Source organism: Ruditapes philippinarum, unplaced genomic scaffold (assembly GCF_026571515.1).
Source record: "Ruditapes philippinarum isolate M1 unplaced genomic scaffold, ASM2657151v2 ctg1975_1_1_1_1, whole genome shotgun sequence".
Classification (NCBI taxonomy): domain Eukaryota; kingdom Metazoa; phylum Mollusca; class Bivalvia; order Venerida; family Veneridae; genus Ruditapes; species Ruditapes philippinarum.
Window position 1 is genome coordinate 136,293 of NW_026864515.1, and position 26,156 is coordinate 162,448.

The 26,156-nt window shown below is 31.2% G+C and overlaps 1 protein-coding gene across 1 annotated transcript in view; it reads right to left on the reverse strand.

The window, feature by feature from the left end:
* LOC132725851 (uncharacterized) overlaps window positions 1-26,156 on the reverse strand; it is a 43,789-nt gene continuing 17,633 nt past the window's right edge. The window contains exons 4-14 of the mRNA XM_060711035.1: window positions 23,120-23,279; window positions 22,025-22,161; window positions 18,361-18,594; window positions 5,882-6,043; window positions 5,202-5,354; window positions 4,558-4,641; window positions 4,050-4,195; window positions 2,548-2,662; window positions 1,963-2,211; window positions 1,288-1,542; window positions 1-738 (exon numbers count right to left, since the gene is read on the reverse strand). Of these exons, the coding sequence (XP_060567018.1) occupies window positions 616-738; window positions 1,288-1,542; window positions 1,963-2,211; window positions 2,548-2,662; window positions 4,050-4,195; window positions 4,558-4,641; window positions 5,202-5,354; window positions 5,882-6,043; window positions 18,361-18,594; window positions 22,025-22,161; window positions 23,120-23,279 (1,818 nt within the window). The 3' untranslated portion in view covers window positions 1-615. The remainder of the gene's footprint in view (window positions 739-1,287; window positions 1,543-1,962; window positions 2,212-2,547; window positions 2,663-4,049; window positions 4,196-4,557; window positions 4,642-5,201; window positions 5,355-5,881; window positions 6,044-18,360; window positions 18,595-22,024; window positions 22,162-23,119; window positions 23,280-26,156) is intronic.

The following is a 26,156-nucleotide window of genomic DNA, read 5'->3' on the forward strand; positions in this document are numbered from 1 at the left end:
TTGATTGATATTAACATGCAAGGAAAAAAAACATTCTGCATTTGTGCCAAATTATCTGCTGTTTTTCAAGTACTGTCTGCATAATGTCCATTACCATGTATTTGCACTAAGTCTAATCAATTCCAAGGAGAGAATGGTGCAATGAAAAATCTGACCTGGTGCCAAAAAATAAGGGGAGAACCCATCCCAATGTTTCTGTTGCAAAATAATTTAATCAAAAGCAAATATTGTATATGTTTATGATAAGGTCACAAGAATTGTTATGTAATTCAAAATATCTGATTCGTGTCAAAACTGTTTTCAATATTTGTCACTTCGTGACTTGTAAAGAATAATAAATCAAGTTATAATCTCATTTTTCCCCTTTGCTCTAAGTATGACAAAATATTTCATTATTCTTCAGGCAACTTTGTGAGATCATTCTCCAAATCATGGAAGTAAGAAAATCTGTATGATTAAAACAAAAAACATGTTTACTTCAATCATTTGTATGACTTCTTCCCCGATTGTTCTCCACAGATTCAGGTGTCGTTGTCATTGCAAACACTCACATATGAATGGCTTCCAGCGTCTATTTTCTCGTTCACACACACGCGCATGGTAAAAGTACACAACTCATGAATGGTGGTTTAACAAAATGTTTGGTAATGCATTTCTTCGTTTTCTCCAAACACCCAGATTGTTCATTTGTTGTCGAAGATTCTGAACCCAAAGTTTCGTTTCTTGAGGTGAGTCAGCCTTGAAGAAAAAAAGAAGGAAACATCAAATTTAAGGATACAATAACTTGTCTGGAAATATCAGGTATTAAAAACATCAGGAAATATATCCTTTAAAAATTGACCACGTTTTCAACCCATACTTTCTTTACTTAACCTTTTAAACTATAAAATCAAACAATGATTTTGAATACTATTGCATAGAACACCCCATTTCCATTTTTTTGTGCTTTCTGCTCATCATAAAAGAGACTTATAAGTTGTTATTAAATTTTATTAACTACTGGATTATTTATAAATAAACTGATTGACAGCCGGGCTAGATAAAAATAAATAAAAAAATTGTATTTTCATTAAACCTTAGCGTGCTCGCAGTAAATGCATATACCCATGTAACCATTGCAGACATGTAAAGACTTATCTATGTCTGTTCACTACTCAGAAATTTTCCCTTAAAATCATGCATGGTTTTGTCCAGATTGAAAGATGAACAAGTCTCTTTAGCTGGGCAGTGATTAACAGAAATGCAAGGCGAATTTTCAGTAAAATACAGAAATACACCGGTCCTTACCTTAATTAGAAAAGCTTCTTTACTCCACTCTAATATCTCAAAAACGTCGTGGTAGTCTGGGTCTTGACTTACGACACACTTTTCAAGCATGAAGGGTTCTCTAGACACCTGGTAACGTCCACTTTTTTCCTTGATGAAGACAACAGCTGCACTCTTTACACGAGAGTTTGTGTTTTCCATATTGTTGTTATTGTTGTTGTTATTGTTGTTTCTCATATTATTAATATCGTTGTCATTTCCTCTTTCATTTGGCTGCTGAAAAAACAATAATAAACCATTAGTTAATTACTTAATTTTAATTCCTCTATGTTTAGCAGTGTTAATTTATAACTTTTCTATGTTTTCAGTAATATGTCCAGAATCTAAACATTATGGAATTGAATTTGTTGTCGATGTTGAAAATCCTTTAAATAAACAATTAGCAGTTCCATTTCAGAGTAGTTCTGCATCATAAAACTAAAATCTCTCCCACTTATTCCATTCTTTGATAGACCTCCAATCCTATTTAACCCAGTAAATCAAAGGTATACTCATCTATAAATAGAGATGTTATGGCAACAATCAAAGCTATTTGTATGAAACTGATTTCAGCACCACTAAAATCAAAATGCTAACACTAATGATTACCTAATGATTTGACATAAACACATGAAAATCATATGACTTAATTTATACCTGCATAAGGGTGAGAAGAACTCCATAAACGGTCGTAAACTTGTAGTTTTTGCATTTTTTCGCCGCCCATAAATGGTCGACAGGTTGTGTTATTTGTAACTGACTAGTAATCACATCACAGACATCTTTACGGTTCCACTGTAACGTTTCCAAGGCAACCCGCGATACCTCGATCTTCTCCGTTACACTACAATGCTGACTAGACTTCTGGGAAGGCTTTCGTTGTCGGAAACTCACTGTTCTTGATTTCTACAATCAAAATATAATCATATAACAACAGTTTCTTGTGAGGTTTTTATTATACATCAATAAAACCAAGAATATAAATATCATACGATCTTTCATCATGTTTTTTTATGGTAGCCAATATTGAAAAAGTCAAGTTTAAGGTACTATCCATGTTGCTAAGTCATGTGGGGACTTTCTCTTAGATTTGTACAATATTTCGAATAGCGAACACACGAGTATAACCACTGACCTTCAAAAAGCTAACCTTGAAAAAGTCATTCCTTTCCAGGAAAACATTTAATTGCAGACGCAAATATTATTGTACTCGTAACTACAAAAATCAAGAAATTGACATACTGCATTTATATGTCCGAGAATATCTTCAATTTTATCCTTCGCCTCTTTTAAGGAATTTTTGTCCAAATGACTCGAAGGTGTCGTTTTATGGAGTCTATCTAACAGTAATGGGTATCTGGAAAAAAAATATATTTGTATAATTATACACATATATGGTGAAAAAAGTAGATCGAGACAAATAGCCCCAGAAGGAACAAATATATATAAAGATATATAATTATATTATATACAAAATATAGAAACATCACTTAATTATAAGATTTATTTATTCAGTCATTTTTTTCATATATAATTATCCACAAACTTATATAAATGCAAACATTCATTCATTCATTTATTCACAATTATTATCATATACATATATTATAAAGTTATGTTTATTTTTGGTCAACTTAATGGCATCATATTCCATATATTCTAACAAAAAAGAATCAAGTTATGAGTTACGTGAACGTCATCGTTAACCTTGTCTCGAATACTACAATATCAATTAACGGCCTTATTTAAATAACGCACCACTTGTTATGAAAAGCTTTTAGACCAAGTCTACATATTTAGATTATGCTATAATTTGACAAGTGTCTTCGGTAAGATGCAATATATATGGCTAAAACCATTTCCGATTTCCAAGAAATGTTATAATATTGAAATGTCAAACCACATAATTATTACAGCAATAATTTCACTATATACGTATGTTACTATAAATAGCAATAATATTAAGGTGTCTGTAGGAAAAATTACTGGGGGGGAAAGCGGTTCAATCTATATTTTATAGGCGTATAATAAATATCAGGAATTGATATACGCATTTTCGTGATGTCATAATTGTGATGTTTATTTTTTTTCGCTTCAATTTAAAGATGATTATCGTGTTTATTAGTAAACAATCCAATTAACAGAAAAATGGCAAAGCAAGATTATGTGTTCTTTAATGCCCTATAATTTAGGGTGCATGACTCACAACTATATCAAGAAATGATAAACGTATTTACATGATATCATATAATTGTGATGTTTTTATTTGTTTCGTTTCAATTTAAAGATTTTTTTATCACATTTATTTGTAGACAATCCAATTAACAGAGAAATAGCAAAATGAAGACCATGTAATCTTTAAAGCCATATGATATAGGATGCCTGACTCACAAATAGGGGATTGCAAATTTGAACTTCATCCCTGTGGTTGACAAAAAAAAAAAATTGAACAAAACACTTGAAAAAATAAACTAAATCTAAAAAAATGATTTCATTTCACTTTAAATGCTGACAATGTGAGTAGGGCATCAGTATTGAGCCAAGCTAGGCTTCACTGCCTGAAAGTCAGACCAGATAGTCAATTACCATTAACTTTATTTTAGCATTTTGACATCAATATCCCTTGATCGAAATAGAAATGGACAGTTCTATTTTCAACGCTGGGCAAGTTCATTTGATAGATTTTAGGGGTAAATAAAAGATAGTAAGTAAATAAATGAAAACAGTGTAATAAATTTACATACTTCATGATTCTCTGCACCGGAACCATTAGAAAAGACTTGAGGTGCATGCGTCGTAACTGATGATTGTCATTCTGCGAAACTTGAAGAAATATACGTAACAATTCTTTCTCCTTCTCCAGTTGTTCTAACAAGACCGGAGCTTGAGCCTGAAATTGTTGGTGGTATGTTAGGATAAAAAGATCAAACTAACACAATTTATCAAAACATTTTTAGCTTTTATAAGCTTCATCAGTTGATATGATAAATAAGCAAGGAAGAATGTTATATTTTGTAACTCAAGATTGTCTTTAAGTAATTTAAGGCAAGTATGCACTAACTTTAAAAATGTATATTTTATAAGTTTATAATAACTATATCTAGATAATAGTTGGGTATAAAATCAAATAAATATGGCATGCAAAAACCAAAGGTTGACATGGAAAAACCTAAGTTAGGCATAAACTCAATTTAAAGTTAGGCAATTAGTCAATAAAGAATACATATTATGTGAAATAATTTTATCATTTACCTGATTAACACAATAGTTTTCAAAAGTTAGAAACATTGTTGATGATTCTAGAAACATGGAACCAATCATCACATCTGCTAATTCCTGGAAAAAAATAAGATCATCACTAAATAATAATGATATTTATTACAAGAATACACCTTTTAATTAATAGGAGAGACACATATATAGAGGACACATATATAAGAGACACTTAAATATGACTAGGGACTAGAGTATAAATGTCATCGATCAAATGAGTATAAAAAGCAAATAATAAAGGTTTTACATTTCTATGAACCCTAAAGTTTATAGTGTTTTATTTCATTTATGGGATTTAATATGACTGTAGACACTGTTAACTGTTAAAATCATTATGGCAACATATTAGCTTTACTTAAATTTATTGGGAGTATTTGACCTCAGGTGTCCTTTTGTACATTATTTCAGGCACCTGAGCACAGAACTTCAAATCACTGAGCATCCAAGTTAGCTGGACTTGAATCTTTTCAACATGAAAGAATCCAAAATGTCCATGGGGGTTCAAACCCACAGCCTTACAGGGACATATGATTCAATGGCAGCAACCTTAACAAGTCGGCCACTTAAAGGTCCCACATAATCATACATCATAAAGCCAAATAAATATTGAATATTACACTTACAAGGTCATTATTCTGTGTGGCCATATGGACTGCTGACTTTAATTTTGTGATGAAATATTTGTTAACATGTAGTAATTCATCCAAGTTGAGAAATATGGCATCTAACTGTTCTTTACTGAGCAAACCGGCTTTTATTATTGGCTTATAAAACTCCTGAAAAAATGTTTGAAACATAATACAAATAGTATGTTGGATTATTTCAATGATTCTCTACAAATTTTCTTCAACACATGTTCAAATTGTCAATTGTTCCATGTTAAACCAGAGAAATTTTTTTGTGATAGTTAAGTTTTTTAAATAAAAAAACAACAACAAAAAACAACAACACCTTTTTTACTGTTTTATTTCATGTAGAGCCAAAAAATTGATGATTACATACTTTTTTATGTGCACCTTTAAATTCGCCCAAATTGAAGAAGAATTTCAGTGAAATTCAATTTAATATCAAATAAGAAAAAAAATGGAAACTATACTTTCCGTGCATATTTATGATCTAATATAGGCATTGTACCCAATGACTTCTTAAAATCGTATTTACACTAAAAACCTTGGTTACTCTAAAACCAAAACTTACTCTAAAATCCCATCAACCATACATAGCTGGTTACATAACTTTAGAGAATCAACAGTACGATATGAACAAACAAAAGAATCTAATACAGTCATAGAATTTTACAAACCTCTTTAAGGATGTTTAAATCTCTCCCATAATTCATCTCTGTATCAATGATTTCCTGTATTGTCTCCCTTCGTTCACGTCTACGACTCAAACACTGCGGACACACTTGTGATCGAACTATGTCAACCATATCCTGCGGCCCACAATCAACACAATCCAAACTCTGTGAAATATACAAATTACATTATATGAATAAATAAATCTTTTACTTTGACTTTATCAGTATTTATATTTCTTTTCCACAAAAGTGATTACACATAATTTTCTAAAAGTGTTATAAACTTAATTATATCATATAACACAAAAATTAAGCAATGTGTTGGTTTTTGTCACACTTTGAAAAACTAACAAGATTTGCCCATAGGTATGAAAAAAACTTCACCATTTAGGTATGATGCAGATGTGGATACCAATGTCTAGGTAAGTTGTAAGTTATGATGAGAGTGCTCCCTCTTTTATATATATAATAGTCAAGCTAAAAATGGCATCATCTGCTAATAACTTCATAATTTTGAAAGACAATCAGACCATGTGCCATTCTCTTTCATTTCTATCCAGTCACTCGTGTTGTGTATCATTATTAATTATTAACATTTCAATAATTTTTCCAATATATTAAGTGTATAGACCACCTGCTTTGAATTTCATGACAATCATTTTTTCTTTTAAATATCAAATCTGACGTTGGCTAATCATTCAACAAATGGCAGTACGAGTACATGTAGAAAACGAGGTAAGTTGTGAAAATTATGCATTGAACCAGTAACATTGAATTTAAGACGATAAAGTTTCAGCCAATGAGAACAAATTGTTGAAGTGCAATGGACTGCCTTGAAATCAATACAGTATCAAAACATTAAAAGAAGTTCTAAGTTTCATCACATACCGAAGTCAAAGGAAACAATATTCAGCTGCATGTTACTGAATATGCATTGAACCAGTAATAAGTTGAAGACGATACAGTGTTTATGCCATGAATAGATGAGCCAATGAAAACAAATATTAAGTGAAATGAACCTCCTTACAATTAAAATTGTCACAATTTAACATTAAAGGAAATGTTATGTTACGTGGCATAAGAAAGTCAAAGGGAATACAATTCAGGTCAGTTGCCACGCTGCCGCTGACCTGTCGGCCATTTTAAGCATTCAAAAGATAGCTTGCCTGAAAAACACCTATATATATATAGAAATATAAGAAAACCATAGGTAAATACATGGCATGCAAACTGAAAACACCTTCTTATCAAGAAATATAAGAAAGCCATAGGTAAAATTATGGCAATCAAAATGAAAATAAGAAAACCATAGGTAAATTGTAACATGGCATTCAAAATGAAAATAATTTAAATGGACACATTTTACTTTGAGATTAAAATCAAGAAACACATCAGTTGTCTTAACTGACCGATCTGTCTTAAATTTCAAACATTTGATCAAAAAAAAAATTCTTTAAAAATATCAATGTAATATTATAATGGAATAATAATTAAAGTGGTGACTGAGTAATATGACATGCAGACTGATAACTATCGCACAGGAAATATAAAGCTCACGAGGCTAAATAAAACCGGAAATCCTATTATAAGTTAAATCCTATTATATGATAGCATGTTCATATAGTGTCACAATAGAGATTTCTCTTTCTAAACGTGTTTCTGTGACATGTGTTTATGTAAAACGTGATATTTTTTTTATATAATACGTACGGATATATTAACCTTTTCTCGTTAAAGTTACATATACATACATAGTTATATGTGTCTTACGATAGGCATGTTACAGTACATGTATATCATCTTAAAAACATGCTGTCATGTGTCTCACAAATACAGAGTTTAAATCAGTAAAATTATATGACATAATCAAAATGAAAATTTCACCCTTCTTAGAAATTTCTTAAACAGATTTTATATAAAAAACAATTTTGTATTTATAACCTTTTTTGGGTTCATATCATTTTTGGCAAAATGAGCTGATCAACTCAAACAATTAATTTAGGAAGAAGAAAATATGATAGTACTTTTCACCATTCTTTAGTGCCACTCAGGCTTTTAAATAGAACTAATATAGTGCAGATCATTTACATAAGAAAATGAAACCATCTTCAGTTGAGAATTCAATCGACAGAATTAAAATTTTAAGCCAAACAACGTGCTCCAGGTATTTATTGCTATATATAGAAATCTGGTGTTTACAAAACACCATACCTGGAAACGTGCTCTATACGCACACGTACATATTTATAAAGAGGATATACATAAGAGGATCTCGGTAAAGAAGAGAATTTTTCTTGCAATAAAAGTGAACTTATCTTAATGATACTGCATGTAACTGATCTATTTTTAAACTTAATATCCTTAAAGATTTCCAAGTTTTATCAATTACATCTATTCAATGATGTAGCCAGCAGTAAATTCTATTTTAGAGATTTAAATCAGTTTTGTCCACTGAGCTTGAGCTTATAGAAAGCAGTTGAGACTGAACACACATGACTGAATCAACCATTATGTAATATTATAACATGATTGTACTTTAAACGCTGGTTTAAAATATTGCATGTTACATAAATTATCAAACAATTTCTAAGCACAAACCTACGATTGTTTGAGAAGCAGTGCTTGGCCAACGTCAGGTAGTGCATGAAATCTAACTTAAACTGTATGCATTCTGGAAGCATCCTGGAAGCATCGGCATTTTCAATTCACGTGATAAATTAATCTGGTTCACGTGTATAACGTGGTCTTATGACTGCAAAGAGTACAATCTGATCTTCGTGATGCTTAAGCTCATTAGTCTTACAATAAAACTTTCGCAATTTATTGATTAGATAACTTTATACGTTAAAACTCCTCCGGTGAAAGGAATTCCGGTTTTTTCCTTTGTTCAAAATTCCTACAAAACACCTGTTCCTGTTTTTTGTTTTAAGCATAAATCATCTTTTAATTAATCAATTAAAAGCCAAAACTCTAAAGCATTATTTTTTCAAAATAAAACAGAAGCGCATTTCATTTAGTTTTTCCCCAGTCGTAACTTAACTAATGATTTCAAAATTTCTTTGATTTACTAGGAAATTGAAAAAACATCTAGCTGACAAACAGATTTCTCTTTGTCCATCTTAACAATAATATGAGAGATCCAATTAGTGGCAAAGGGAGACAAAAATCCAATTATAATTGCGACTTAGAGACAAAAAACAAATTAGCGCGGATTGAACATAAAATAAAGCCTGCTTACTGAACATGTTAAACAGCGGACTGCTGACCTAATTAAATACGACATGTGACATTTATGCGACATGTGACATTTATAGCACACTTATTTCACATTGCACCTGCAATAATGACTTGGTCAAAGACTATAATATAAAAAATAAAATGTGATTACAATTTGACTACAAATCACATGTTGAAACAAATCAGCTGATGAACTTCTTTAAAAAAAAACAAAAAAAACACCTTGACTAAGCTAAATTTACATAATGAACTTCAGTTGCACTCTTGGAACTGTCTCAGTACTATATTATGATGTTTTATTAAATCAAAATGCTAGAATAGTAAAGTTTTAGTAATACATCATAAGATTTAAATCAGACTCCTCCTCCCAGATTTGCTGGCTGGCCTGGCCTTGTACTTAAGTGACATCAATGCCAGTCAGATAAAACCTCTAATATATTTTCAAAGGGTTAAAATAAGTCATGCATAATAACAGCCATGATGCTTGAGTACCCAATTTGTAATATGTGTAATTCGTGTATATGAAAAGCTTCAGATTTAAGTTGAACAGGTGCTGTTTTGGTAATACCTTCCTGCCCTCAGATAGTACACAAGATGTTTGTACAAGTACGACTCATTCTTCGCGAGAACAGCTTCTCATTACAATCACACTAAAAGTCATGAAGTCATGTTAAGTAATTGTAGCAGAGACTGGAACAATGCCATTTCAATTGCCTAAAAAGGAAATGTGGAATTATGCCATTTTGATTGCCTAAAAAGGGAAATGTCCTGAATGAATCTTGTTTTCCCTTTCTTCTTCAGACTAATAAGTAAATTTTGTAATTCTAGGGTGAGAATCAACATAATATGCTGTTGATCACACATACCATGTATTTGAGGATGATTGTGAAAAGTTGCTGCCCTTGGTGGCAATAGTGTAAAATCAATGCTTTTACTAGTAAGAAAGTAAGGAAATTTATAATAAAGAGTTAAAATGCTGCCTTAAGTTGCAGGTTAAAATATAATAATGCTGCCCTTGCCAGCCAGAGTGAAAAGTTGTTGCCCCTTGCTGGCAGGACTGTCAAATTGCTGCCCTTGTAAGTTAGAGTAAAAAGTTGTTGCCCCTTGCTGATAAGACTGTAAAATTACTGTCCTTGAAGGCACAATGACACTGTATTAAATTGCTTTCTTTTAAATTGCTGTTTACACAGGCATATAAATTTGTCTCATAAAAACAAAATTTTCTGTTCAGAAACAATCAGTTTTAAACAAAAAATGTACAATTTTGTGAACCAATAAATCTCTCATTATGTAAATACTGTTCAGAAAATAAACAGAATGGCAGAATGGCCAAGATGGCGGAATGTCAGCCGTTATGAAAGAGAAACAATAGGATGTAAAAATGGGCTATAATTTCCCCTAAGAATTCCATATATGGCTGTCATAATTATAAATCCAGCTTAATAAGGTTTTGTACGATGGAGAAAAAGTCTGCTTTCCTAAAGTCACATGATCATCGAAGGTCAATGTCAAACTATCAGATGAGAAGTCATTAAGTCATCACAACAATATAACATGGTAAAATCGGCCATTACAAGGACATTAAAAGCAAACTCAGCATGCTTATTGTCAACCTATTTTTCACAATGTTTTTAATGGGTTTATAACATGTAAAATTATTGCAAGAGATGTTCTGTTTAACAAACAGGCACTTAAAAGGAATCACTGACCATTTGTAAGCTAGCTGGATATTTTCCTTTCCTTAGATACTAAATACAGTCTTTGACAGTCAATGCAATTATACTAACAACAAGTGGAAGAGGGGACAGGGTAAGGTCAGCAACCCAAAGAATCTTATATTGAAATACAAAGAGTCCACTGCCTTATAAAATGTAACAAGACTGTCCGGCTTGTTTTAATAGTAAAATGTCGGTGAGAAGCAATCTTTCAGATTTCCTTAACAATGATTTACAAAACAAAACGACAATAAAATCAGAAAAAGACTCCGGGTTCACCCGGTCATATGTTGAATAAATTTTCATGCTGTTTTGAACAACTTTCTAGCCTATTTTTAACAAGAAAACTATGTCAACACCAGTGCAATTAAGAATAATGACAGAATACACGTGAAATGAAAATAATGTCAATGTCAATGTCTCTCGGTCGCCCTTATAAAACAGTCAGACGACTTCAGTGACGCAACTCGTTTAATAGACTCGGGGGGGAAATTACACTGAATCCCATTTAGACGATACAATAAATGTATAATTGGTTAAAAGTAGAGAAGGCTTTTACAATCTGACAATTTTAAATGCATTTTACAAAAGTAAATGTGCTGTAATTATGTTCTAAATATTTCCAATTCTGCTTTTCAACGACTTAAAGACCAATTACCTGCTAAAACATTCAGAATTTAGTTCTGTAGACAATTTCTTTACATTTTGTTTTCTTCGATAAAATATGCTTTGAAGGTCAATATCAAAACAATTTGAACTATTTTAGCCTATATTAAGGCTAAATTCTTATTTCTGCATTGAAATTCACATCCATGTGCAAAATGCGAAACATTTTTGCACCTAAAACTCCCACTTCGATCACTTTCATAACGTCAAATATTCGGAAAATCAGTGCTAATATATTGTCATAATACAAAACAAATACAAATATTAATTGTTTCTCCCTGTCATTACAAATAATGACGCACTTGCCACATTAACCAACCAGATTGCAGCATTTTATCAACAGGTTTTACAAAGTTGAATAGCATTCTAGGAATGTTCTATTTCATTTCTGTCACAAATATTAAATTTATGAGTATGCCAAGCACTTAAATGAAATACCTTTGTTGCCAACAGAACATAACATTGAAGATTATACAGATTTTGCAAAAGGGAAACATGCCTTTAAGACAGCTTGTCAGAAGTTAATGGATTTTTTCTCAGATTTATTTATGTTGGGATAATATTCATGACAGGTGCCATAAAAAAAGCGTCAAGTGTATAAAACTGACTGTCAATTGTATAAAATTGACTAAATATAATGACATCATGTATTTTCCAATCAAACTTGATTACTTCAAAATATATGTACATTAAGTACAGAATGTCGAAGAAAAATAATTGTAGTGATATCTATACAAATTATTAGTTGTTACGTAACAATAACATACTTCCTTTGACGTCAAGTTTCATTTTATAATTTGTTTGTCCTGATGAAGACTGAAAAGTTGAAACATGACATTTACAATAAATATTTGAACCCTTTACATGCAGAATGTTTTTAAACTGCTCTTATAGAAAGTCTTTGGAACAAATCATTCTCAATATACATGATGACGTTGATATTAATTGCAGTTTGGCAGAATTCCCGATGAGACTTAAATTGGACGCTTAAAAGGCTCATCACTATTGCTTAGCGAGGTAAATAATTATGCATTGACATATTTACATCTGAAGTAAAATACTGCTGCCCAGGGTTGTTATGCTACATCTTTATCTTGGAAATTTTTCGTTACTTCAACTATGATATAATTTATGACAAGGGCACCTTAGCAACACATTTATCAAAAACTTTTACATCAGTGTTCTTTTGTCTTGCAATTTCTTTATATCACACTGGTGTATAGTTTAAATCTGTTTAATAACCTTATTAAACGAGACAAACAAATTGACCTTCTGACCTATAAAGTTTGCGATAACATTAATCTTTTATATTACGGAGAAAAACGTGCCAAGTATCCTTGGGGACTTCTCAACATTTAAGTTACGACCAAAGTATTACAGAGCTGCCTAAATGCCAGAAATGACATCTTTAAAGAGGAGACACTCTTAAAGCTGCCAACGTTTCTAGGGTGCTTTGAAATTGAAGACAAATGATAACAGCCTTTCTTAAATATCAGTTCCCTAGCTTTTACCGCATTTTCTTCATTTGATCAGACAATTTTATGATTTCATTTAAGTTTGCGAGTTCTTGCCAGACATTAGAGTACTGTACTCTTGGAAAATTAATTAGGTCAAATGATTGACAGAACCCCATGGAAATAAGAGACAACTTAAAAATAAACAAACAGTTTTCTGATTAGTACCGTAAGTTTAAGATCTGTATTATTCTTCGCAAAAAAAATATTTTTGAAGTTGATATATTGTATATTTTAAATATTAAAACTGGTATTCATATCAACACTTTAATTAAAGGGCTTTTATTAAATAAGGCTACGTGATAATAATATTTTGTCTCCTTCTGGATGTCTTTGTGAGACTAGTTTATGTGTGTGAAGTTTGGGGATTTGGCACATTGTAAAATATCTAACTAATCTCAGTTATATAGTAACTAAAGCATATTGAATTTTCTTTTCTTTTTTAATCTATGTTCCACTAGATTCTAATAACAAAATATCTCTGGCAATAATATGTTAATAATATTGTACTTTATATCTTCAGCAATCAAACTGACCAGGAAAAAATTGTGTTACTTTGATCTTTACATGAACTGTTGACCCCCAGTAAGTCCTACTAAGAAATCTCCATTCATAAACCTAACCCCTGGATGGCTTCAGCAAATGTTAAGAGGATTTATCCTATTAAAATGATTCTACAATGAGAAATTTAATATCTGTAAACCTTACCCTAGCTAAATTGTCCATATTGAGACTATTCATCATTAAAATTTGGAAAAAACATTCATTAATTTAGATGAAACATTTTAAAACATTGAACAGCAGTTTGTCGAGATATGGAGGACGGCACAGATGTGCTGTCAAACCTTGGTCTGCACTAGTCCCTTGTGCAGAATTAGTCACTGCCAACAGGCACTACGTTTCGACAGTATTTGAAAATGTTTTAATCCTGACAATGAACAAACAAACTCTCAAATATATACATTAACAGAAAATATGTGATTTCAAACATATTCTCTATAATACACATCAATGAGAAACAATTTTCTATTATAGCTGCCTTATACATAACAATAAAAAAATAATTGAACTTGACTCTATCTGAGACTTAGCACAATTCAAAGTAATGATGAGAAAATAAATACATAAAAAAAACCATTCCAACATTCAGCCATGAACTTGACATTTATATAATTTGTCTCCAAGGGTGAGTGTAACAGCAGGTTTGTTGAGTATAATATGAGGGAACGTGCCACAAAAGCACGTTTCACAAAATTTAAAACCCCATCACCATCCAAAGTGTTTTTCTATAATTTATAATTGTTAAAATTTAATATACCATATAGGTCAAAGTCAGATTCTAAAGTGAATTCAAAATGTTTTGCTGTATACTTAAGTACCTATAGGCTTTTGCCATTACATGTTACCTTTAGATATACTGCCCTGATTTTTTCATCTCCAAACTTAACCCTTAATCTGCTGGAACCAAAACTAATCTGCCTTGACCATCTTTTTTAAGCTCAAACTGTTGCCAATTTTTATATTTTGATAGCAAAGTCCCTTACATTTTAAGGAATTGCTCAAAATTCAAAGCAGGGCAATACCATTCCACAGATTAGCAGATTCAGGGATAAATGCAATGTGATGAAACTTTGTTACAAGGTAGTGTAAGCCTCTTTTGTATTACCAAATGCTTTGACCTCATTAAATGCTTTGACCTCACCAAAGGCTTTGACCTCACCAAAGGCTTTGACCTCATAGCATTACACATGCTAATTTGAACCCTTATTAAATTACTTAGGTGACATATGACTTTCCCATGGTTTTGTCTTCACAATTTAGCAAAGGCTTTGCCCTGATTTTGTTAGCAAACATGCTTTAATGCATTAGATACTGTTCTGCTGCTCACCTCCATATAAATAATATCTTCAACAAAAGCTCTTTAAGACCTTTCTCTTCAATTAAGGTTAAAGCAGCTAATGACATCAACTTACCTAGTTCTTTTGTTCTTAGCAAGGCAATAAACCTGAACCCTTTGATGTCTTTACTCATGTTCACTTGTATGCAATGTACAGAAGTTGAATATTCTATAAGTCAATGCGAAAGAACAAAAGCTTTCATGGTTTTACTAATCCTTGCAGCGCTATTGCCGTATTTCAATTATTTATACACAGTAGTAAGTCTATTTCTAGTTAAGAATCTCAAATGGCCATTAGAAAACAAAGACTCCAGTAATTAAGTCTCACCAGAAGATTTGGAGCACTGAACTCCCACAACTGGTCAATCTTTAAAAGACAAATCATATCGATAATAAATGTCTATTAGCATTCATATAATACTTTTTTTTATGCGTGATCAGGTATTAGTATGCCAAACTGGCAAATGTACCCTATTAAAAGTGGGTCAAAAATCTAGAGGTAATAATATTGAACTTTGATCCCTAGAAACTTCACCATGCCAAGTCTCTAGGATGAGACTTTGTTTTTGGGGGTGGGGGATGAGGGGGTTCGGATTAGGTTTTATGTAACACTAACATAGTATAGGTCATATGGTGACTAACTAGATTTACTGGTGAGGAAAGACCAAAGGTGCCCTTCCATGCATTACTAAATCAGGCACAAACAGGCACCTGAGTAGAACCACCAACATTCCGCAAGCTAGCTGGATAGCTTTCTCACAAGAAAGAATTGGCCCCTTAGATAAGACTTTTAAAAGCAAAGGGTGTTTGAAGGTGTTGCAATGCTCACACTTATTTACAGAAGCAACTAAAATGATTAAAACACCAATGACACCTGAGTCCTGGTTTGTCTAGTATGTAGACTTGAAAGTGCATATTCAAAAATAAGTCTTAATTTCTTATGTTAACCTTCCTAAAACTCTCTCACCACTTATTAGTAATATTACTTTTTTTATTAAATACCCTGTTTTCAGACTAAAAAAATAAATTATTATCACTTTGTACTGATTTAAAAGATAAACTCAGTCACCTGTAAGAATTTGAATTTTGTCAAAAAAGAAAACATACAAACAAAATTGAGAAGAATATAAATTGTACATTAAATAAAAAAGCTTTGATTTGTATAAAGTTATTTCTAACAATATATATCATAAGGTTATTCATTCTAGAAGTATATACTTGAATCTTTAGGAAATTTATTCTTAAGGTATATACCTATCAAAGTTCCTGGATAGCAATTATACATATCATACATTGCTTTCTTTAGCACCAAAAATTATTTTCAGATTTTGAAAGAAACAAAATCTCTACCGTGACTGCTAAATTCATTTTAAAACTTCAACTTTGTCAAATTTTGCCAAAAAAAGAGAAAATAGCTTTATTTAACTGACCTGGGATTGTTGTGAAATCTCGTGTAATACACCCATATTGCCTGTATGTTGCCTTTTCCGAATGGAAATGTTACTTTTCTCAAAACTTCGCTTACTTGTCCATTCCATTCAGTCTTTTTTATATGATGCACACTTTATATTTATAATTTGTGTAACTCAATCATATATGTTGTTAATCATATATTTTTTTCCACAATTCCTGTCCAGCCACTGTTCACAACATAGTTATATCAACATATATTGTTAGACATAAAAGTAAATATCTTTTCACACCAAATCAGTTCTTAGTTATAAACAAATAACAGTTATTTAATGAAATCTTATCACCTTGAACACTCTGCAATACCTTATCGTAAATGACAAATTCTTGGCTGCTATGCGCGCTTTAAAGTCAATATCTGATATATCACATGATAACAGGCAGACTATAGGCTGTACCTCGTCTTGTCTCAGAGATAATTAAAACCATGTATTTTCCAATACTGAGAAATAAATGTCCTGCTATTGAAAGCAAAGGAGTAGCTCTTTCCATACAGTGATTAAATGAAAAATTTGTAAAAGAGCACATTCCTTACAGTGACTTTTTTGTTTTTAAATTGACAGGAATATTTCTGGGTGTTGGAAAAAGAGTTTATTTAGGGCACATGACCAAGCTATTAATGGTAATTTTTACCACCATTATTATTCAGATTCTTTTATTTATAATATCAATTTGGGGCATCCATGGACAAGTGGTCTAGGTTGTTGACTTCAAACCACTTACCCCCACACCACTGTGGGTTTGTACCCCGACAGGAAGTTTGGATTTTTTCATGTGAGGAAGCTATCCAGCTTACAGAACCCTCTTGGTTCTTACTCAGGTGCCTGTTCGTGCCTAAAAATAATGCATAGAATTAAGGGCACCTGAGGTCTTCTTCTACTGTTGCCATATGACCTATACTGTGTTGAGGTGACGTAAAACCAACCCCCCCCCCCCCCCCCCCAAAAAAAAAATCTTATCCAAAGAAAGTTCAATCATTATTTACATCTGGATTATTGACCCACTTTTATTAGGGTAAATTTGAGAGTTTGGCATACTTAATTACCAATCTATTTCTTAATTTATTTATTTTCTTCTCTTTGTATGATAGAAATTTGCTTCAAAAACAAGTTTCAATTCATTTCCAGAAAAGGAAAATTTGTTTTCTTTCTTGGAAAATACAATAAAGTTAATTAAGCAATAATTGTTCAAGTAAAATCTAGTTTTATTGTTCATTTATATCTTTTATTAACATGGATCAACTTGTCCATCTTTCAATCCAGACAAAACCATTCATCACTTTGAGGGAAAATTTCAAAATACTTATTGACTGAATAGAAAACAATGAAGACCATGATCAGACAGCATGACTGAGTCCGAGCTGATCTTGGTCTGCATTGGTTACATAGATAGAATCTGCTGTCGACAGCTGGCTATGGTAATGTTTGTATGCAGAGACTCCTATGTGTATCTTTTATTCAAATTTAGAATTACTAGATTTAAGAAGTCTGAATCCTTGTTTGTATTGATTTATATGAAAATTTAAAAACTTGTTCTGATAGGCAAAATTGATATGTTTTCAGAAAAACATCAACTTGATTGAGGATTGAATACTGCTTGTGCTAGAGGGCTTGAGAGATGTTGCAAATTTCATTGTCTCTTAAGAAAAACTTAATAAAAGCAAGTCTGCAATTGTCATCTTAAATGCCTTTGAAAGATCTTCCCTATTCCAGAATTTTCTTGGAATACTGAAAGTAGTGGAACTTGAAGAACCATGGACTTATCACCATTCAACAGCAAATTGGCAATCCAAATTTCTTTTTGTTAAGCTTCTGATTCAACAATAAGAACTTCTTACTGAAGCAACAGACAAATCACAAACCAACTGAAATGAGCAGAACACTGAACTATTCTATTTCATATCACATAGATTTCTTCGTATTACAATAAAGGCAAAAACCTATGAGCACTTATTCAATGCAAGTGTGCAGCAAGAAAACTGACCTGTTTGAAGACATCCGAACAACTTGAACTCATTGACCTTTGCTTGGTAGACGGTTGCCATGACGACATGGTCTTCTCGGAATGTGACAAGGTATTGGTAGGGCTGCTCTGCTGGGAGTCATGTGATCCATCTTGACCAATCACACCACTGTCGGTACTTAGAGAGCTTACATTACTGAGATGTTTGCGTATTTTCCTCGATGGTTCGACAACGCCCATAGAAAGTCTCCGTAACTGTAAATCAAGAACGTTATATGAATCAATAATTTTTAAAAATTATCTATAAGGAAACACTAGCCTTTGTACATTAACATGGATTTGTAGAACATACGAATTATCCCTTTCCTTGTTAAATATCTTAAATGGACATGCTCATCTTTCACTCATTTCATGAATATGATATTTATGTGCTGCCTGATTTTGGACTTCACTGGTTGCATCTGGTTTAGAATCTACTGTCGACAGCAAGCTACTTTTAGAGTTACACCAATATGCCACAACAGTTCTCAAAGACTTGTTAAATTTATCATATACTTTCAATAAACAGAAAGTTTTTATTCAATACCATCTGGTGACATTTAAATGCTGTCAGTACATGTAGGGAACTGAAGCTCAAATCTGCACTGTTTACATACCTACACCTTACTCATTAACATAATTATAACATATATACCAGTATATAAATAACTAAAATAATTTTAGCAAGTTTGAAGAGCTGAGTTAGGGTGAGAAAGAGAGCACATGTTCTATCTGCACCCTGTTGCATGTCTGAGGTTCTAATACATTGTTGTCTATATGTGCACAATTAGCTTAGTTATTTCAATTTTCACAACCTCTGAAGAGTGTTTCAGGGCATTGATTCAATGGCTTAGAGGTGATGTGGGTTCTAAAGCAATATAATTGTTAATTTGTTTACAAGCCAATGGTCTTAGAAGTATGAATTAAGAGGATGAAAATGCTTGTAAACCTAAGTCATGTTTTGGAAGCTCATATATTTTTAAAGATGGTCATATTGGAAAAGAAAATGTATAAAATTATGTTAAATAAAAGAACTGTGGTTGACTTTTGAGCATGCAACTACAGAACGGCTAATTATTGAGCCTTAAAGGAGCTGAACTGTCAGTTTCAAAATCCTAAAAACATAAAAAAAATTACACAAGTACACAACAATTTATTTTAAATTTTAATTTAATTTAATAATAATCTATCATCATATCTAGAATTTTATTAAAAATCGATTTGTTTGTTTGATTTTTAGACAAATTTGAGTCAAAAACTTGAAAACACTGTTTGTTTTTGCATTAATTTGAACAATAGCAATTATTATTCTGGAAAACTGAGTGAGCTAAATCAAATGGTACGCAAATCTTGCAAAAAAAAATATTCCAGTCCAATCATGTCAGAAAACATCAATCTAGTCCCTTTAATAAATAGAATTTTTTTCTAGTTACTTTTTTTTTCTTATTCTTACAAGTGATATATTAGTAACATAATTATATAGTATCATTTTTCTTTTTATTAAAATTATTAACATCATTCTCTTATATTTTTTTCTTCAAAAGAGCCCAGTCATACTAATCTCAGTTGAATAGAAAGAAAATTGGTTTCATTTATAGGGTAAAGCTCTCTAAATATGATGAAAAATTCCTGAAACACCTAGCTGATATTTAAGACCAAACAAAATAAATGATAGTTACCGGGGTAAGGTGTCCAAATTAAAACACTTTTTGTAGAATTGAATGAAAAAGAAAAAAAATCAACACAGTCAGATTTTTTGTGAGACAAACAGTCAAATTTCAATAAAAGAATTTTGAAAATTACAATTTTTATAACTGATGCTTCCCTTTTTTGCAAAAAATTAAAAAGACTGAAAATATCTATTTTTTTATCTGGCCTTTATATATTTATTTGATAATTGTAACAAAAAATACCATTCTGTTTTTAGACATTTCAATTTCGTATTAAAGAAGTTGATCAGGTATTGATGTGGGGGATAATACGGTACTTACGTTAACTTAAAATAACTTTTATAAATATAACAATCAGGTAAACAAATATACCTTTAATATACAAAACATTGATATTTCTAAAACATTCAAATAAGATTTAAATAGAACAATATTGAGGTGCGATAAACTACTTTCAGAAGGTGGAGTCCATTGATGAAAATTAAAGTAATTACATGGTAACCATATCATGTGGTTTATGACATCATTTAATACGAGGTTATTATCAATCACCGCCAACATCTATACTATATACCACATCATGGCAGCACCCTGTTTTACCCCAAAGCTATATAATTAATAGTATCAAAAGGAATAAAAAATATATGTAAGAGACAAAAATGAAATATGCCATGTACTCAAGACTGAAATTGAAAAATTATTTTTGACAATTTCTGAAGCTTATTTTCTGCTTAAGGCCCAGCCCTAAAAATGCAATAATTTTCATTTCTCAAAATAATTTTATCCTAGGTGTCCTGTATCAATTTCTAAAACACCAAAAGTGTGCTTCTACATCAGCTCAACCAATTTTTTCTTCTTTTGCTTTTTTGGCAATTTGGATTAGTACAATTATAGTAATTCACTATTTTGTATAGAAGTCAAAACACCACTTTGTTTACCTCTTGCTACCTTCCTTTAACACAGTAAAATTTAGCTTACTTTTTTTTTCATATTAAGGAAATAATCGTTATTACTGGGCGTTAGTAAGAACAATGCCCTCACGAGGAAGAATACATACTCTAACAGCACTGTGATGAATTAAATGACATCTGGTGTCAGATTTCCTTATACCAACAAAGTCAACAGATTATAATTATTATTCTCTCAACTCACTAACATCACATTCAACTGACCATGAAAATGGTCCTCTTCATTATTGATTTATTTCGTGTAAAATGTAAATAAGATCATAACAAAACACAATATATGATTTTGATTTTTCTCTAATTTAAAAAAGGATCTGATTCAAAGGCAGGTTTTTTTGCTTTTTCATTTCTTTTCAAATTAAAAGAATTTATTTGTACGGCAAGGATGAGCTTTGTAAAATACAATGAAAAAAAGATTTTAGATGAATGACTTTCAAACTAAACAGAAACTGAACTTTATAAGATTAATTACAAAAGATTTATTGAAAAAAAGTGTATTTCTATTCTATTTTTCCATCACAATATATCAACTTTAGAATTACAAAAGGCCATTACTCTATAAATTACACATGCAGATCTTGACAGCATTTATCGAAATTCTTAACTTTCACATAAGTAACTATTATTTTCACACTTGTTGAATTTATATACTAGCCTAGCTTCTCTGTGAAAAAGTATGTATCTTTTGATCCAGTTATATTATATAAATCTTTCGAAAATTATATGTGCTTGTTTGGTTAAATTGTTTATGTCATTTCCTATGTTCTTTATCATATCAGCTGATGAAACTTATTAAGGCGAAACATGTTTTGATAAACTGTGTTTGTTTGTGATCTTCTAATTATCTTTATGATAAGATTATAATCTGACCAAACAGTTGATAGATATGGTTCAAGAAAGAAATTGTTTCCTTTAGGGAAGAAATAATATTGTTGTTGTAAAGAGGTAATTGGTCTATAGAGGGTCATTCTGCAGAGGTTATACCGTATCTATAACTGTCATTCCACCAACCTGTTCATCATCTTCATTCAGCTCTTCCAGACTGGGGACACTGTCACAACTTGCTAAATCTCCATGACTAACACCATCCAGGAAGGTTAAAATCTCCTCCTTCGAGGAGTTCGCAAAATCCATGTGCTGCCGTAGCTCTGAAGTAATGCAAATAAAGTTTGTGCAATAAAATACAAAATTTTTATAAGAGTTAAATATTGCTTGTATTGATGTTTAAATATAACACTGATTTAAATCAAATAATTATTAATCATTAAACTTAATAATAGAGAAGCTATGGATATTTCTATTACAAAAACAGCTAAGTACTAGTTAAAGATCCTTTATGTTGTAATTAAGGAGACAAATGTTACCACAAGTAAGTGAAATTTTATATATCTTATAAAACAATTTTCAAACATCATAGAATATGTAAAATATGTACTGCAAATATTTGTGGTGCACATTATATGTAATCATTAAAATATATGCATTCCTTACAGACTTTAATATAGAAAACAAATTTCTAATTACCCCCCTTTATTTACATGAAATGTTAAATTTGGTAATATCTTTATAAATATTACAATATTGATAAATCTTAATTTGAGCATCATATTTATGATATAAAACAATAAAAAATGTGTTACAGGATCTTTAAGCTATGGACAACAAGCTATATGTATACAAGAACAGCTATTTAATACTGAAACTATGGATATTTCTTTAGAAGAACAGCCTATTTAATACTGAAACTGTGGATATTTCTTTACAAGAACTGCTAAGTTATAGTGAAACTTAACAGATATTTATTTTATAACAAGAACTGCTTAAACATGCTTAGTTATTAATTATAGTTAAACTATAGATATTTCTTTATAAGAAAAGCTCTGTAATTATAGTGAAAATTTAGATATTCCTTCACATAAGAACAGCTTATTTATACTGAAGCTATGGGTTTTTCTTACAATTGAACAGCTAGCTTATACTAAAGCTATAGATATTTAACAAGAAAAAAATTATTTATAGTATGGACATATAATTATCACACAAGAACAGTTTATTAATAGTTAAGAGAAATAATTATCCTACAAGAAAAGTTAAATCATAACCTACTTGCTTTCTCTTCTCTCAGTACACATCTTTTTGATGCTGGTATAATCTCAGTGCCGGAGAATGGGTCACTCTTATATGGCCTTTCTTTTCTATCTCTCCTTTTTCGGGCAGCCTCCTGGGTAGTTTCACATGCATCTGAGGTTGACCGCAAAACTTGTGACTGAAAAAATAATTACACTGGAATAAAGTGATGTCATACTTTCTATGTTGATTTAGTTTGAATGAAATTGTCAAATTTGGCTTTTGAGATATCAAAATGTTCATCTATTGTCCAATTATATTTTTTGTATTATTAATAACTTTGAAAATAGTGTTAATAAAGAAATTCAAAATGAGTTATTAACAATGTGTCCTGAAATCAACTTGAAGAATATGTCACAGCACAGAACTAAAATTAAAGTATAAGCCAGTTCTGTTAGAGGTCATAGGTTCAAGCACTTAATGAAAGGCCAAGATCACAATTTGGCAGTTTTTGTTAAAGAGATGTTAATTTCTAAAAGTTTCTTCTCATTTATTACATACAAAAAGAAAGGAAATTTAAACAAGCAAACAGGTATTTTTTTAAAAACTTTCCATGATTTAAGAAAATCATAATTGAACATTCACCTTATAATTCTGAAACCAGTGAACAAAATAAAATGGAGAATGGAATAAACAACTTAATTAAAGAAGATTTTTGTATAATTGATGTTTTTAAAAGGAGAAAAAACCTATCATATTTGTAATGAATGTTTTATAAATTTAGAATGTTTTGTTTGGCGTCATTTCGTACTCAGGTATCATCTCATCATTACAACATGAATAATTTTTCTCTCTGTTGTTTTGGAAAAACCTAAAAGGACAATGACATGGTATCATGTTGAAAAGCTAATTTCACACTCCATTATTAGAAAACGTTAACTTTAAAATCAACTCTTATATACAGGAATGATGACCCCACTGTTATGATAATTATATTATACCACACATTGCTTTATCAAACATTTAAATGCTAAAAAAAAAATCGTCATAAAAATTTCATAATTTTTATTGATTTAATTAAAAAAACTATTTTTTAAAAACTTAATTCCCCTTTAAAATAATGCCTATTCAATAAGAAGGGCCCCCTTTAAAGTCACCAACTTTAACCCGCTTTAGAACCTTTAAGACCAGGAGTGCTTCCTGGTCACACCTGTGGTTGCCTAACCAGTGGTCAGATAGGGATCTCCATTTGAAGAATGGGGCCAAATCCCTAAATTGGCAAAAACATTTAATTTGCTTGAATCAATGTAAAAACGATGCCAAACCAAAATTCTACAATAACCAATATTTGGACTTATTGTTACAAAAAGAACATTTATCAATCCAGTAATTTGATGTTCATATTTCAAAAGCAAATTTAAATAATCAAGTACATGCACTATGTTCATGCTAATTGCTATTATGTTCCATTTATATCGCCGGTAGTTCATTATATTTAATTCTTTCTAATCATTTTTGTGATGTCTTAATACAAACAACTGCACCTTTTTTCCTTTCCAAATTCATTTGTTATTCTCATTATTCATTTAAAAAGAACAGATTTTTACTGTTATTTGTTTTTAAGTACAGTTGAACTACAGTTCTAGGATTTCAGGTGGAAAATAATAATAATTGTATTTCATATTTTGCATAAACTTAACAATTTTTTTCTTTTGTTTTGCACATGAACACAATTTAGGTCATACTATGCCGAAACAGGAGTTACGATTTTGGCTAACCTCAGATAATATATAATGGGGTCAAAACTCACACGCAGCCTCATCTGTTGGAGCTAAGAAGAGCATAGATTCAAGTAATTTGAACCCATTTAGTCACCTCTTATGATCATGCAGGGATAAACAATGGCTGCCATTCTGATGCCACAACCCTTAAGGGCAACCCTGAAGCCACAAGGGGGATGCTAACTATTACTCCTATCATGCACAACAATTGACACAGACCACTATTATTGAGTATTAACATTCTTGAAAAGTGAAACTTGCAGTCCCCGTATAATTGCTATTATTAACCCTTAGCCTGCCCTAGAACTTAAAATAATTAGTCTTCGCCATCAGTCTAAAGCCAGGCCAGTCTGCACAGGGCTGGGGTCCAACCAAGCTCTATAATCTGCTGCCTGCATGAGTAACTTTTAAATTTCTATCTTGATACCCCCAAAATTGAAAATGGACAGTTCCAAATAATGAAGATGAGATAATGTACAAGTTCATTTACAGAAATCAGCAGGGTATGGGTTAAAGGTTAAAATCTTTCATGTAGGTTAGCTGCTTTAAATAAAGGTATATAGCTTCATCACAAGACATTGTTTCAATGTGGAAATGAACATTAAAAATTTCTAGTTTTAAAGCGAACAATAAATATTAAGATCATATCAACCTGTTATATCTGCTGAAATTGGGTAAAATGTAACTGCCGGCCCTACATTGATTTTGGAACTGAGTCCATACAAAAACAGAGCTACCAGTAGTGAAGAGTCTTGGGTCAAAATGCACATAAACGGCGGTTTAGCCTCAGACTCTATACTGGTGGCAAAGGCAAATAACTTTTAAAAGGGTTAAATATAATGCACAGTAAAGGTTCATGATGTCAACCATCGACCATTATTCATGAATTGGTGACATTTTTAAAACTTTTATCCTCCCTTTCAAATATGATTTTGTTTGTGTTTTTTTACAATTTTTCGGGCAATATAGAATGTGAATTAAAGAAATTTATATTTGTTTTTCTACAGACTAACATAAAACTTGTAACTGACCTTGTCATAAAACTTGCCATAGGCTCATAATTACTGTAATATATCATTCCTAGACTTATTTTATGTAAGTCTGTAACTCAGAGTGTATGTAATAAATACTGCTTTATGACACATAAATATTAATAACAATATAAAATGTCAATGACCACATCATTTGACCTTGACCTTAGAATTTTGTTTACATTTTTATGTATGCTTAATTATGTTTCATTCCTTCTGGGCAACTTCTTCAATTAATTAACAACTCTAAGTCATTTATTAATC